This window comes from Neocloeon triangulifer, unplaced genomic scaffold (genome assembly GCF_031216515.1).
Source record: "Neocloeon triangulifer isolate White Clay Creek 2 clone unplaced genomic scaffold, ASM3121651v1 ptg000002l, whole genome shotgun sequence".
Lineage (NCBI taxonomy): Eukaryota > Metazoa > Arthropoda > Insecta > Ephemeroptera > Baetidae > Neocloeon > Neocloeon triangulifer.
The window spans coordinates 1,566,390-1,581,926 of NW_026775545.1; the positions used below are offsets into that span (position 1 = coordinate 1,566,390).

At 40.2% G+C, this 15,537-nt stretch overlaps 1 protein-coding gene and 1 long non-coding RNA gene across 2 annotated transcripts in view; one reads left to right on the plus strand and one right to left on the minus strand.

Annotated features, from left to right (window-relative positions):
- The window catches only part of LOC132205519 (zinc finger protein 704), a 55,972-nt gene that overhangs the window by 14,489 nt on the left and 25,946 nt on the right, over positions 1–15,537 (minus strand). The window contains exon 4 of the mRNA XM_059634611.1: positions 9,752–9,936. Within this exon, the coding sequence (XP_059490594.1) occupies positions 9,752–9,936 (185 nt within the window). The remainder of the gene's footprint in view (positions 1–9,751; positions 9,937–15,537) is intronic.
- On the plus strand, positions 14,397–14,932 carry LOC132205520 (uncharacterized). Its single transcript, XR_009442714.1, has 3 exons — positions 14,397–14,532; positions 14,629–14,696; positions 14,758–14,932. It is a non-coding gene; the product is annotated as an uncharacterized LOC132205520 (long non-coding RNA).

A 15,537-nucleotide genomic window follows, 5' to 3' on the forward strand; every position in this document is an offset into this window, starting at 1 on the left:
TCAATGCACGCCGCTATATATAAATGATGACAGGTTTATAATAAACACACACAATGTGCGTAACTTGCCGAGTGAAGATGAACCGGTATGCTTTGGGGCCAAATTACAAGACCACTTTTTGAGCTTTCTCGGAAAATGATAAGGATCCATGTGAATCGAGGCTTACCCGGGTCGAAAAAAAGAGAAAGAACCACGACTGGAACCGACTGAGAGAAAGAAAATAAAGATGAGAAATTGGATTTGATCGGAGGCGAAGCAGCCGGCTTTCGAGCAGAGAGACGAGTTTCAAAGAAACAGAGACAAGACGCCAACTCAAAAATAAAAAGAAAACTGAACTCTGTGAAAGGAGCAGTCAAAATTGAAATGTTATTTTAACGAAGCGCGAGAGAAATGCTAATGACTGTCTTTTTATTTTCCTCAGTTTTATTATTATTATTTCCGAAATCATTAATCTTCCCTCTTTAATGAGCTATATTCGGACTTGAAATTTTGTGACACTCCATAAATATAAAAGCACGACTGCCTTATTTCAGAATGGAAACATTTTACTAAATTGATGTGTTTTTCGTTTTTTTCTAACGGGGTCGAAAAAAGATTTCTTGGCAACTTTTTGATTTACGACACAATATGCGCGGCCTGTCTTCGAATAAAACACAACCGCGCGCGTTTTGAAGACTGATACACATCGTTTTCACAGAAGTGGCGTGTAAAAAAAAAATTAATTGCGCCACCCGTTCAGCACAAAGTCATAGAACCTTGTTTGTGCATTGTACACATATGTATGCGTCCTCGGCGCAGCAGGTTGACGGTCGGTTATTTCATAATGCACTCGGTGCATGCGATTCAAATGATCATTACCGGTGGGAGGAGGGTGCGCCTATTTTCCGAATGCATCATTAGCTGCACACAAACGCACGCATTTATATACAGACAGAATAAATAATAATTTTGTCTAACAAGTATAGACGGAGAGCGATGAACTCGCATGGCAACAGAAAAGGAAAGGGTTGATGAAAAAAAAATTAAAAATGTGGGAAAAAATCTGTCTTAATGAGGCGTTGATGGAGGCGCGAGAGAGCACAAGGCAACCCCTTGAGGCCGATTTGGCCGCGTCCGAACCTCTTTGTTTTCAAACTTGGCAACGTGGAAAACATTGGTTGGCCTTTTTCCTCTGCGGCCATGGAATGTTTAATGTTTGGAGGGGTACGTGTGTGTATATGGAGTATATTTTTTGTGCCGGCTGCACACAAAAAAGCCTATGGAGAGTGAAAATGAGGGAGGAGAGAAGAGGCACGCAGACAGTGATTATAGATTAAAAAGGGAGGAGGAGGGTGGGGATTTAATGTGCACAGAGAGAGTGAGTGAGTTTTGGGCAGGCAGTGCGCGCACTTGCTATTTCATAATTGCGCTTGTTGCTGGGCGGCGATATTTCGGCTAAATAGGCACTGACACTGTCAGGGGTGCGTTCACCCTCCACCCTCGCCTGGCAACAGCACGCATTCTATTATTTCCTCTCTCTCTTGCTTGGTCGCTTGTCTTGGAACTGTACGTTTGCATCTGTCTAGACTGCACAGGGAGGAAGACTGACTATCAATAGGCCCCTGCCAAAGTGGAGCGCCCTCTGTGAAATTCAGCCCCTCGGTGCTTGACAAAAAATAAAAATTTATATACCCAGTCGGCCTCGGCATGGGAAAATGAACGGCAGCACGGGGATTTGAGGCGAGTTGTTGTATAAAATAGTGAAAAGAGCACCTGTTGTTACCAACCGGGCTCCAGACGACGGAGGGAGGCTAGAATTTCTGTTTGTGCTCCGCTCGTCGGTCTGCCCCTGCACCCGAGTTGGAAGCCGCAGAAACCAAGCGTGATGTTGGCTTAATTAATTTATGGTCCCGTAATTAAAAAGCTGGCTTCTGCGAGTTTCGGGGAAAATAAATTAAATTGGATGTCAACTTCAAAAAATGACAGATGGACAGCCTGAAGAGAGCAGCCAAAAACAGCAGCGAAATTCGAGCAGGCTGATTTGAGGTTTTAATTTCATTAAAAATTAGGCTTGGAAATTCAGTTTTTTTTTATGATTTTTTTTTATCAAACTTATATTGTATTGCATTATGTTTGAATCAGATATTTTTCTGTTAAACAAAACCAATTTTAATTCATTTGTTTTAATAGGGACTTTAAAAATTACAAATAATACATCTCTCTTGTTTATTTTTCATTTTCACACGTATTTTAATTATTAAAACTGTTGTGTTTTTACTGGAAAATGAAATATTGATACCATTCCCACAAAAAAGCTAACAGGAAAACTGCGGACGAAATCCGAGAATGGCTGCGAGGGATATTTATGCGGAATTCACTTTTCGGTCGTCGTGCACGCCACCACATTTTGTCTCTCTTTCGCTTCACAGAATGCACAATTTCTCAGTAAAAGTCATCTAATAATCAGGGCCTATTCAGCTGAAGTCATGTGTGAACAAAAAAAAAATACGCCACCATAAAACGCACATACATATATTCCTTCTTCAGCTCTCACCAAAGTGCCAAACGTCATGCAAACAAACTGCTGTCAAAATTATGGCCTCCCTTTTCAGCTCGCCCCAGCGTTTCACGATAAATTCTCAAACTTTATGATCTAACCACCACCACCACCTCTGTAATTCCCTCTCCCTTCTGGCTGCATAAAGCATTTCTTTCTTTTTACTTCTTTCCTTTATTGCTTGGACCTCCATAACCCGGCTGAGCAGACTTGCACACAAAAACTCCTCCGGGCGTATCAGACAAGGGTGCAACACACTTTGCTATCAAAAGAAAAATATATATTTACGCACGAATGTGTATGATTGCCATCGAGCGCAGACAGCGACCAAATAAAAAAGAGAAATAGACTAGCTAGTCTATCAATGCACTTTATCAGCAGTTGCATTTTCCAAAGTGATAAGAACATTTTTTTCTATTCCGAGAGAGCGCCGAAAGTTTTAATCGAGGTTAAACGTTTTGTTTCACCTCTGCTTCCTGCGTGCGCGCTCTGTTTGTGAAATTCGTCGATAAAATTTAATATCACAAAGTACGGTGCACATAGCTGAGCAACCCGCCGAGCGATATAATTGGCCAACAAATGTGTTAATAATTGCGGCATGAGCACACATATCGAGATAAGGCGCAAAGTGGGGCACGTGTATTCATATACTTTGGGATGTATTTTCGTGCGGCCGGATTTATTTGCCGGCGTGAAGAATTCGATTTCGGGCATCAATTTATCATCCGCGCGGCAGAGAGAACGTCCAGCCTGGCCAAGTCTCTCGGGGCAAGTCAAATCAGAAATTATGATGCGAGGGCCCTACGCCGGCCGAAAATCAGAAATTTCGTTTTGAAAAATGATCCACATTTGGAACTTTATTATTTAAAAATAATATGGGCACGGGAGGGGGAAATGCAGGCCGCGCGGCAGGCGGAAGAGCTAATAAATGGGCCAACTTTATAGATAGCCGGGCCGCTTTAATCAGGAGATAAATTTTTATGACCTGTGCGCTCCAATTATCACACTTTTAATTTCTAAATTCATTGTTCTTTTAAGTGCTTTAATTGTTCTCAAGTTTATCGAGCATTCCCGCAGATAAAAAAGCAGACTTTTTTTTAAAAAAAAAATTATCCCATATCAATTTACCAGGCACGTTAAGTTTCATCATTTAATTTTGGCATATTGGTTTTTTTTTAACATTTTGAATTTTTTTAGGACCAATTTTGGTGGCCTGTGGGAAAAGATGTATACATAATTATTAGACGCATTCTTCTCTCTCTTTTTTTTGAGAGCTAATTAATTTTCTCGTTAGCCGATGTACACGGAAATGAGTTAATTAAATAACACAGCACGAGCTGCATCTCTCACGTCATTGTTAGTTTATTAATGCGCCGCAAGAATGCATTGTTTTGAACTGCATCGCTCTTCCTTGTATATGCATCTGAGGAACAAAAAAGAAAGAAAGAAAGTGGATGCACGCGCGGCCCCTGAGCTGCCGTCGTCCCATTTAATTCCACTGCAGAAATCCGATTCTAGCTGCTTCTAGGTCTGCACGTGGAGCGATCGCAGCGGCGGAGGGGAAGTGCAGCATTTAATATGCACTCGGCAAGGCCACGCCGCACTTGGAAAACGGTGCATTGCAATTAACGGCCTGGCGCCCGGCCAACCCGTGCTTTGCATCTTCTCCTCCGCAATTTTGCAAGAATAGAATTTTTGCACCAAGGTCGCTTCATCGCTTGCAACGCGGAATTGAAGCTAAGCCGGCCGGTGTTTTCACAGCAGATTGCGACGCGAGTGCGAAAAGAAAACAAACACACCCTGCGCGCGCGGTTTGTGCAACACCCAAGTGCGAACTCGTGCAGCTGATGTTTTTGCTGCAAATGTATGTGTGGAGCATAAATGTAAATTTGTCAACCTTGAATTGGTGCGCTGCGGGGCCGATTTTATCGCCCGGGACGAAAACACATATAAAAATAACTCTTGAACCCTTTTTGAAAAAGGGACGTTTGGCTTTATCACGAAATCGCATCTTAATTAGATAAAAATAAGAAAGAGAAAAAAGAAATGGGGGAGCTAAAGTTTTTTGATCAAAGGTGTTTATTATTTTTTATGTCAAAGGTTTAAATTCGTTGAGTTTTCTTGAACTGAAATATTTTACGATTAATCAAAGTGTTAATAATATAATTTGCAAAGCTTTCATAATTATTAATCTACTTAATTTCTATTTGAAAAGGGGCCTGAATATTTTTGATGGTAAATTTCTCTACTAAAGTATTGGTTTTCAGATATCACTTCCAAGGAGACGCCATAAGAAATAATTATAGAATTCAACGGGAGAACTGAATTTTTGAAAGTTGAAATTAACACTTTATTATTGGAATATTATCAAATAGTTTTCTTCTTCTCGACATTTGCTCGATTAAAACGGTTAAAAATGTCATCAAAATAAGTTTATAACACCCCAATTTTACTTGATGGCACAAAATTAATTAGTATCTCGACTTCAAAATTTTGATTGTTCTCATTTTTTTAAACTTTCAACTTTTCAGTAGATTTATTTTCAGCGTAAAGATGCCCTAAGCTCCGTGTTAAAGGCTTATTGAAATTAAAAGAACACAAAATTCCACGACTGAAGCTGAAATTTGAATTAAATTTGCTCTCTTTTTCTAATTAAATAACATTAAATTAGATTAAACTTTTGATTCATTGCTTTAAATTATTAAAATTGTTCGTTCACATCTATACTTAGTCTTTATAGTTTTACATTATTTATGTTTGCATAATCTAAATTGCAAAAGTTTTTCAATAAAAGATATTTATATAGAATCCCATTTCCACTGCATCACCGATTGTAAATTTCCATTACGCAAAGATGTGCACATTTGCATTTGCACTTGGGACGAGCGGCCCAGATTGTCATAAGCATTTCGTTTCGCAACCCTCGATCATCCCTAGCTGTCGGCAGTGCATTCGCACCGCCGGTTTCGAAACGGATTGCGCAACACGTGTGTGTGTTGCAATCGTCGAGCGCTCACTGTGCGCTTTGTGTATGTATATGTTTGTGCAGCAGTGCTGGGGCGGTGCACGATTAGTGATGCAACCTACTTAGGCGGCCTGCAATAATTCGCACATGCATGCACCGGCTGCACATGTATACAGAAAAGCATAGGCAGCAGGGGCGGCTACTTGATTAAAATCAATGCTCGGCGCGCGTTGCATTGTGCTCGGCGTGACCCACATCGGCCCCGAGAGCTCGTGCATAGCTTTTGATATTATGCAAATGCACATGGATTAGTGACGTGCAAATAACAAAATCATCCATCAGCGCGGTTTGGAAAAGTTGAGAACTTTCCACATCTGCACTGCGGCGGCTCTCACAATTGCATTTTTTGTTCCGCTTCAATCAAAGTATCATGGAAGTGCATGGTATAAATGTCATATAGACTTTTGCTTTCTGATCATGCAGAGGGATAAGAAGTTTTTTTTTATTAATATTTTTTAAGACTGGTGAACTTCAAAGCCATTGGATAATAAAATAGTAAATTTTTAAGCATGATTTGCAAAAATCAAATATTTTCAGAATAATTTTTGGTGCAAATTAAACAAAAATCAATAATTACTTATTTTCGCCATTGGTTTTATTTCTTCTCAATTTTAGGTCAATTTTTTAAGATCGAAAGCAGTTGGTAGCCCTTGCTGAGCTTTTCTCTTCCTCCTCAGCGGCCATAATTCACCGTGAGAGGTAATTTTTCTTTGGGCAAAAGTTAATTTTTATATCGTCCTTGGCGTGACACCCTCCTTCTTTATTAAAGCTCCGACTCGGTGCGGTCGTAATTCAATTTCTCGGCGAGTGTGTGACCCATTTTCCAAATTGGATGAACCGGCAAATCCCTCCGCACCTCCCGGCCGTAGTAAGGCTAATTTTTCGCTTTCGGGCGAGCTCGAGCGGCTTCCGGAGGCGCTCGGAGCGCACTCGAGCAGCCTCGGCCTGCCTGCTGGTGGATGTAAACAAAAGTAAAATAGAGTCAGCTGGGCTCCATGCTGGTCTGTGTGTTGCTTTTGCGAGAGAGCCGGCCGGGATTTTATTGATCGCGAACCCCTCTTTTGCAGCGAATGAGAGAGAGAGCGCGGCGCCCCTTCCGCACGTTATGCAACCTGCTGTGCTCGCGCGCTATGTTTGTACCTTTACCACTCCCAACTTTTGCTTTTGCGGCCAACTACGCAGCACTCCTGAATTATAATATAATATACATCGAGTTATTATTGCACATATCAGGATTGGAGTTGACAATGGAAAATAATTGCAAACTTGTTCGGTTTCCCTGCCACAGAGAAAGAAAGAAATTGAGCTTTCACTTTCCGCGATCACTTTGATAACATTTTATATAGACAGCGGGGGCCCCGAGAGTGACAGGAGGCAAAAGTTTTCAACTCGAATCACGAGAGGTGCAGAGGTTATCAGTTTGTTTGATATCTCCACTTTTGGCAATTGTGGGTCAGGGGGAAGAACATCAAGAACATCAGACAAACAAATAAAATACGTCTCGCATTTTTTTTTATATAAATATGAAGGGTCAGATGTTGACAAATGTGCTGAACTATTATTTTATGTCTTTGAATTGTTACATCATATTGTTTATATTCAATTGTTGAAAAAAAATTACTGAAAAGAAACCAATTATTGGAAAAAACGGCACCATCTCTGGCAAGAATTTTGCTAAAACTTTAGAAATAAAAAATACCCCATCCGCCGCAGTGATCAATTAAATTAAAAAAAAATGTGACATTAACTTTTGAATAAAGTTTTAAATATTAATAAATAATTAAATAAAAATTTAACTATTTGGTTCACAATCTTTTAATTAATTTTTGATATAAATTAAAACTGTGGCAATATTTTTCCTTTTCCTCATTAGAATTCACTTTCAGGGAATTCCGTTTTCGGCGTTTTCATTGTCCGAATCTCTCCTCATTCCGTGCGTGTCGGCGGAAGGGCTACGGACATTAAAACTGATGATTTATTTCTATCTCTGGGCCTGAAACTGCGTAGTTGCGCAATTCGCGCGCTCCCAAAATCCGTTGCGTATTCTATCTACATAGAGAGTGGAGCCGGCACAGCAGCACCACTCTCTCGCTCTCCCTTTACAAAAGTCAATAAAGTACGCGTGCTGAGAGCGGTGGAGAACCGAGAAAGAGGTGCCACCACGGGCACCGGCCGAAAAGTTGTTTTGGTGCCGCGCAATTTTCGTGGCGAACAGTTATAGCCATCCCCACTCTCGCGCTTTTGCTTATTTTTGTTTCCAATTTCTCCTCTCAAAAATATATATTTTTACTCTCAAGAGAGAGAGAAGCAAAGAAAGTAGAATACTAACTGTAAAATCCGGCGAGCTGCAAAGTGCGTTGTATTTTCCGCTTGTCGTTTTTATCGCGCAATTAAAAAAAAATTAAACGGCTGACGAAATTTCTGCTCAACATGGAGGCATATTGTATAGCAAAAACACCAAATCCGCTGCCTCTCTTCCTGCAATTAGTCGGCGCGGTTGCGAAAGAAAGTCGATTCGCCGCCGCAGGATTTTCCAGCACTTTGTTGTTATTCAAGTGTGACGCGAGTGGCGAAATAATTTCTGCATTTAATATATAAATTGTTCTTTTGGAGGTCGCCGCAGGTGCAACAACACGGAATTTTATCGCGTTTTACGGAAAAAAAGACACACGTATCCGCATCAGTCCGTGACCTACCTTAATTAAGTAAATTTGACGGTAGGGAGGCATATAAAAAAAAACGAAAATTTCGACATCGTCATGCATGAGTTTTGATATTTGCCGCTCGCATGCAGCCGAATGATAATAAAAATGAAAAGCACTCGCAGCACGGACCGGCCTTGATTTCAAAATGCTGAGAGACTTGGGTCGCAGCTTTTATATATATTCAACGACAAATTCATTTATAAATTGTAATTAGCCTTTCACTCGCGGGCTGGAAATTTATGTGACAACCGGGCGGTTTCATATTAAAAAGCTCCGGTCATTTTCGTGGAGGGTAAAAAAAATTAGGATAAAATCGCATGCACATATGGTAATTATTGATTCGAATAACAAAAAAAGTGGGGGTTTAAAATAATATATGAAAAAGCAGGCTGTTGTGACACACACAACATAAATTTCCTTGCTAATAAAACACGCAACCAATTATTATATTTGGGAGAGATCGAACGCGAGATTTACAGCCGAGCTGTTTCCTGCTCTCGCGCGTATAAAAGTCGAAAAGCCATTTGTTATTGAGATACCGCACACATGCAAAGCCAAATGCAGCCTGCGGAGAGTGCAGCCCGTATATATACAAAAAATCTGACTGATTTACCTGCACCTCAATTTGGACCCATCAATTTTGTTCAGCGAATCGAACGAACAATGGATGGGCTGGATCCGAATTAAATTATTCACCACGCAAGATCGCGGTATTGTTTCGGCGCGAGCGCGTGCGAGTTACGCAATCATGTAGTGCCGGAAAATTGACTCTTTGTGCACAACACATACATCTGTCACTTTAGGGGGATAATGAAGGCTATTCATACATATACACCGCACTTGAAACGCATTGTTTGCATGGAATATAACAAGAGAAGCAGCAGAGCTTCTTGGTAAACACAATGGGTAAAAAGCACCGACGCCCAATTTTCGTTCTGCCATTTTAAAGTGAATGTCAAATAATTACTTTGGAGTTTGTAATGGGGAGTGAAGAAGCTGGCCAAGCTTAAAACCTTTGGAATAAATTTCGACTAATGAGCCGGGATGTAAAAAAAGCTATATTTTCAAAGAGCAAACAAAAGTTAATAGAAACTGAATTAAAATTTGATTTGAATGTAAAATTTCCTCGGTGGGTTTTGTGAGTTGCTTATTGACAATCAACAACTCGCAAAACCCACCGAGGGAAAGCCAACTTTAAATTCAAATCAAAATTAATTAAAACGGTGTGGATTTTAAGCTAATAATTGTATGAATGCAATTTATTCTGCAACCTTCCATTCAAATAATCTGCGATTAATAAAAAAGGTCGCATATTTCTTTCAACCTTCAGTCAAATTTCCGCTACCGAAAAAGCGACGCGGATAAATGCCGACGCGAGAGCCGCACCCTGCGGTGCATTACTACTTTTTGCTCCACGCCCAATGCATGTCATACATAATATGAAAGGTACATTTGCCAAAAGCATTAAATCGAACGAAAACTGACCTTCTTTTTGCGAGGCGTATCCTCAAGGTCGTCCATGGCGAAGTCGGCGTCCAGAACGACACCTTCGTCCTGTTGCCATGATCCGCCGTTGCTGAGGGGCGGCGACGGCGTGGACGAGCCGCGGCCGTTCAGGGCCCACGAGTAGGTCTCCGAGTCGTGACTGCTGCGGGGCGACAACTCCGAACCTGCGAACACAAACAACACCGGCTACAGAAAAGTTCTTTTCGCAGCCGCACACCGCTAATGACACAGCACTATTGTTGTCTAGGTCAGTGGTGCCTCTTGCAGAAAGTAGTTAATGTGCCGCCGCTCATTTCGCACACACGAATTTCGCGCCGCCGCGACCGTGAAGCGCCGATGTTTATGGCGGTGCTTAAATTGATGAAGGCCAGACACAAATGGCCGATTTATCATTTTCCAGCCTAATCTCCCATCCAAAAAACAAAATAAAAAATAATGAAAACAAAGGTTTATTAAAAAAATGATTAATAAACAAAATCCGGCTTCTGACGAGAAAAGAGGTATGCACGTTTTCGGAAATTTCACAATTTTTGTCAGTTTATTTAATTTGCTTTGAAATTTTATTCTTAAAATTGAATTAATTCAAATATTCTGTATTAAAAATTAAGGAGAAAATATTGTAATTTATTTATTTTTTTTTATTTCATGTAATTTGCATGTTAAATTTTTTTTAAGGTTCCCCAATAACAGCAACTTCAAGAACCTTTATAGAAAATATTAAAAAGTGCTCAATATTTTGGCGTACTTATTATTTTTTAAAATGAGGTTATATTTTTTTTTAGAAAAAAAATAATTGTCCAGTAGGCAGCTGAAATTGGACTTTATAATTTCATTTATGGTGCTGATTTCAAAGAAAATTGCAATAATAACGCATACACCGTTCCTTGAAATCTCACGAGTCATAAAACTTGTGGCCGACTTTCAACCAGCCGCTTATCGAATTCGCGCGAATTTCGTTACATTTTTTCAGGTTAATCTCTATGCAATGTGCGTCTCGTCGTTTTCTTTCGCCGGGCAATGAAAAATAAATTTGGCCTTAAAACCTGCTTTTGGATTTGTAAGGAATTGGAAAGTGAGTATAATTCAGCATTAAGTATATAAAGATGTTTTGCCGTGATTCGGAATTAATTACCAAGTCGTGCGGCAGTACTGAGTGAATTCCGTTTAAAGTCGTGCTCTCTCGCACGTCGTCTTTCTTTATATTATTGTTTGATGGTGATTATTTTCCCCGAGAGTGCCCATCTCCACGCCATAAATTAGTTTTGTGTTACATTGTTGTAACATTGCCTCACAAGAGCAGAGTTGGATTGTGTTACTGAAAGATTACAAAACTACTGCCTTTACGCCTTTAGTCCTGCAGCTAATTAATGGGTTCTGACGTCCTGCAGCTTCATAAATCGGCGTTTTTTTGGGGGGCGAGAAGCGCAGCCATGATGTTTTTCTTTGCAACCAAAAGCGATAATGATTGGTTTTGCCGCCGGCTTAATTACGACCCCAGGGAGAAAGAGAATGAAAATTTTCTCTCTTTCTTACCCTCTCCGTGCGAGCCGCGGGGAAAGAAGAAAGATTTCAAAGTTAGATTTTGTTCAGCAATTTATTGGAATGAAAACGGCTGTTAATCGTAATTACCGATGAATGGGAAGATCGTGAGGCAGGAAATAATAGAAATGATGGGCCGGGTTTTTCTCTCTCTCTCGCATTCCAGCCGCTTTTCGGTATGGAAAATTATATGAAATATGTAATATAATGGCGTGGCTGCGCCTAAATTTGAAAATTCTTCGGAAAATGTATATAATATGCTGGTCGGCGTTGAAATAAAAAAATCTCTCCACCGAAGCCGCAAATGAATGCCCCTATTATAGAAATTTATTTTTGTACATATCAAGCGGCGGCGGCGGCTCTCGAAAAGGTGCTTTTTGTTGAACCGCGTGCATTAATTTGAAATTAAAATGTAATTAATATTTCTTGTTGTGTCCATAACAAGAAAGACCACAGCCTAATTACCACTTTTCCACGTGATATGGAACGAGCGAGACTGCGCTAATTGCCGCTTTTGAAGCTTTTATTTCATGTGTGTGTGTCTGTTTGGAAACGAGTGCAGCTGCATCTTATAATACTTTTGACGTAGACACAAGACTGCTTTACATATTAACCAGCAGCATGACATTTTCTTCGCTTACAGGCTTAACGCACATGAGTGCTGTGTGTACACCCAGTATCTTGTGTATAAAGAGCACGACCAGACACCGGCACTGCACCAGTTTAATACAAAAAAACGGTCAAAAACAAATACACACGTGTGCAGTCAACCCTGCTTCAGTCTCCACTCGTTAAAATGCAAAAGCGACTCAATTAAATAGGAATGAAGATAATTTAAAAAAATAAAGAAAACTACTTTTCTTCTAAAAACTTTTCCTTAAATTTATTCTTCCTTTACAAAAATTTAAAGATAAATTCAAAGAGTTAAAATTTTTGATAAAATAAAAATAAAATAAATATTGATCTCTAGATTTTTGAATTTTCCTGGTAGAAATATTGGTTATACGTAAAAAGAGTTGCCTATAAATAGACCGTTTAAAAAAATCATTATTAAAAGAAAAATAATTCAATATTTTTGAAGCAATTTGAAATTAAATTAATTTTTTTAGCAATTCCTTGATATAATTTGATTGATTAAATAAATGTATTAAAATTATTTGTCCAATGGCCCATGGAGGTGCAACTGGTGCAATTGACTGTACTTTACCCTTCAAACCCTTTATCGATCTCCGCAGTTTCGCGAGTCGCGTTCGCGCCCTAACAAATTTTGTCATACTGCAGCGTCTGGCCAAACTAAATCATAATGCGAGGCGGAAAGGTCGCCGAATTCATAGCAAACTTTTTAATATGGACGTCGGGTGCGCCCAAAATAAATTCGCGCACGCCGTGACCTTTCAGTCTGCACCAACGTTGTGTGGGTTGCGGCAGTAGGGGTGCTTTCCGCGCGTAGGCCGAAACCGCCCTCGCTGCAGCAGCAGCCTCCGTTGACGTCATTCGCGCGCGATCATGTATATCCAGCCCGTGACGTAACAGCCAGGATAAAATGGAGTTTAATTCGCGCGAAAGAAAAGGTGTGGGCGCCCGTTCGTCATTTTGACGTAAATACATTCCGGCCGGAATTCACGGTTGCGACTTATTTCAAAGCAGCGGGTGAGTAATTTGGGAAATCTCTCTCTGCAGTCACATTTATAAGAAGAGCTTTATTGTTCCAGGGATGAAAAGGCCAGATTGGATGCTGCATCAAAGCCCGAGAGTTCCAGATAAAAAATAAGCGGCGACCAATATTGCCATATCAGCTGAATTTTTTTCCGAAGGGAGAAGGAATATCTATATAAGCTTATGACTCTGTTGGCTATGAAAGGGTTTTTTTATATTTGAAAGATTGCAAAGTTGAATCCGTGTAAAAAGTTACATGTGATATTTCTAAAAGAAAAAGTTTCGATGTAGATTTTTGTATTCTGTTTTCAAAATAAAAAGATAACATTTAAAATAAACCAGAGCCAGTTTTCTTAAAATTAAAATTCAAAAGCTTTGTTTCATCATTTTTCTCTCTTTCAAAATAATTTAAACGCTTCGAAAGAATATTAATCAGAGAATACATTTCGCTCCATTGGCCGTATTTTGACGTAACAAGGGCAAATTTTTCGACCCAATTCGTATAAGTCTGTGCGCGACCGGTGCTCTAGATTCGGAAAGCCGCAGTGGCCGGCCAGAGAGGTGTTGCATAAATAATTAACAAAGTTGCAGGCGGTGCACTTGGATATTATCGAATCATAGAGCGGCGAGTGAGCTTCGACCGGTGGCAGCTTCGATGTCAAGCAGTGCGCGCACCATTTACGTGGCCTACTAAAAAGTGGAGCAAGAGCTACATGCGCCGCTTCAGCAGCTATATCTGGGCTCTCTCGGCTTGCTCACTGCGCTGCGCCGGCGAAAGTGTGGGTGAATGGATGGAGCGCCGGAGAAATTCCACTTTCACTGCCATTAAACTTTGCCTTCCGTGCACCCGAAATGTGGAACCAAAACAATGCTGGCGGCGGTTGGAAAAAATTTATATATAAATAAATCGGCGAGAGAGTTTTTGCCCGGCAAAAAGTGAGAGTGATCCTTTCTCTCGGTGTCGCAAGTAGCTGCAGGAATTCGCCAACGGTGTGCTCGAAAAAAAATAACAAATGACACGAGATAAGATAAAAAGCGGCGCACAATGTTAAGTACCTGCAAACGCAATTTTCTATTTGCAAACTAGGCTACACTGTAAAAAATATCCGGAAATTTACGTTCGAATCACTGCAGATCTGTAGTAAAAAAAATACAGACAGACTGAATTTTCTGTACTTTGCGTCGTAAAAGTCTTTTACGTATGAAATCGAAATACGATTTTACGTATTTGGGATGTAGCGCGAGTCTTTGTAACAGATTCGTAATTTTACGTCTCACAATGGGACTTTTACCTGAGTGAATGCATGTCAGGGGAGGAAAGCCAGTGCTCAACCTGGAGAAAATAGGGAGAGAGGCTGAACATGTCATCACCCACGCCAGCAACCGACAAAATTCAACCCTCGGCGCCTCGGCAGCAATCAGTTTAGCGTCTTTCGCCACAAAGAACACTTCTTATTTACTGCATCAGGCACAGCATTTCACAAAATTATGGACAATTAGGGGATCGCGGCCGCTCGATTTCAAGTTGGAGAGCCCGGATGGCTCATGGAGAGCGTAAAAAAAATGTAAGTTTTGTGAATTTATTTTTATTTGAAGGAAATATGAGATTTTAAATAACTTTTTTTTAAATATCATGCCATTAAAAATTAACTTGTTTCCAGAATGGAGTTGAAACGCCTGCTGTTGAACTACACCGAGACTGAAATTGCGTCTGGGTTGTTAAAAAGAGGTATTTATTAATTATTCAAGACTGAATTTCTTTTGCTTATTTTGATATTTGGATTTTCCAGACAATGTTTTCCTGTTGACGCGCGAGATGGATCAGCAAAGATATGGAGACCCGGCTCAAAACAGCATCTGGGACACTTCTAGAGCTTTATTGACTTGATCATTAATTTTTGTATTAGTGTGAGTACTCTGTAAATCTGTGAATTTAATTTCTTTGCAATAAAAGTAACCTTTAAAAGCAAAAATAAAATGAGTGATTTTCTGTAAAAATACCATAAAATTACATATAAAAGAAATAAAACAAAAATACGGACACAGTACGCAATATTCTGTGCTAAGGGAGAAATTTTCTGTAACAAATCCGTAAAATGTATCTACGGGAGGGGAGGCGCAAAAGTACGCGCGCTCAGGTAAAATACCCTTTGGAGAGGAGACGTACTTTTACGTCTTTCAGCAGAAAACGAGATTGCTTACCAAATACGTAAAATCGAGCATCCCGTTTTTTACAGTGTAGTTATTGAAGGTAAACATCAGATAAGCGCGTCATCGTAGTTGGAAATTGGGTTGCTATCGAATATGGCCCTTGATTTTCCTGCCGGGACACACCCTGACACATTTCCCTTGACCACGTCCGGGAAAATTTCGCTTCCGTCAGTGCGTCAAAAAGAGTCGCGCTTGGAAATCAATCAAAATTTAAACCGGAATTGCGTACGCCGCGTCAGAGTAAAAAAGCCGGCCGGCCTTGAATGATGGTCGTCCGAGCTGCCACACGTATGGATGGGGAGATGCTTTTGCAAGGTCAAACTAATGATAAGGGGACCGTTTCTGTTCCGAAGGCGAAA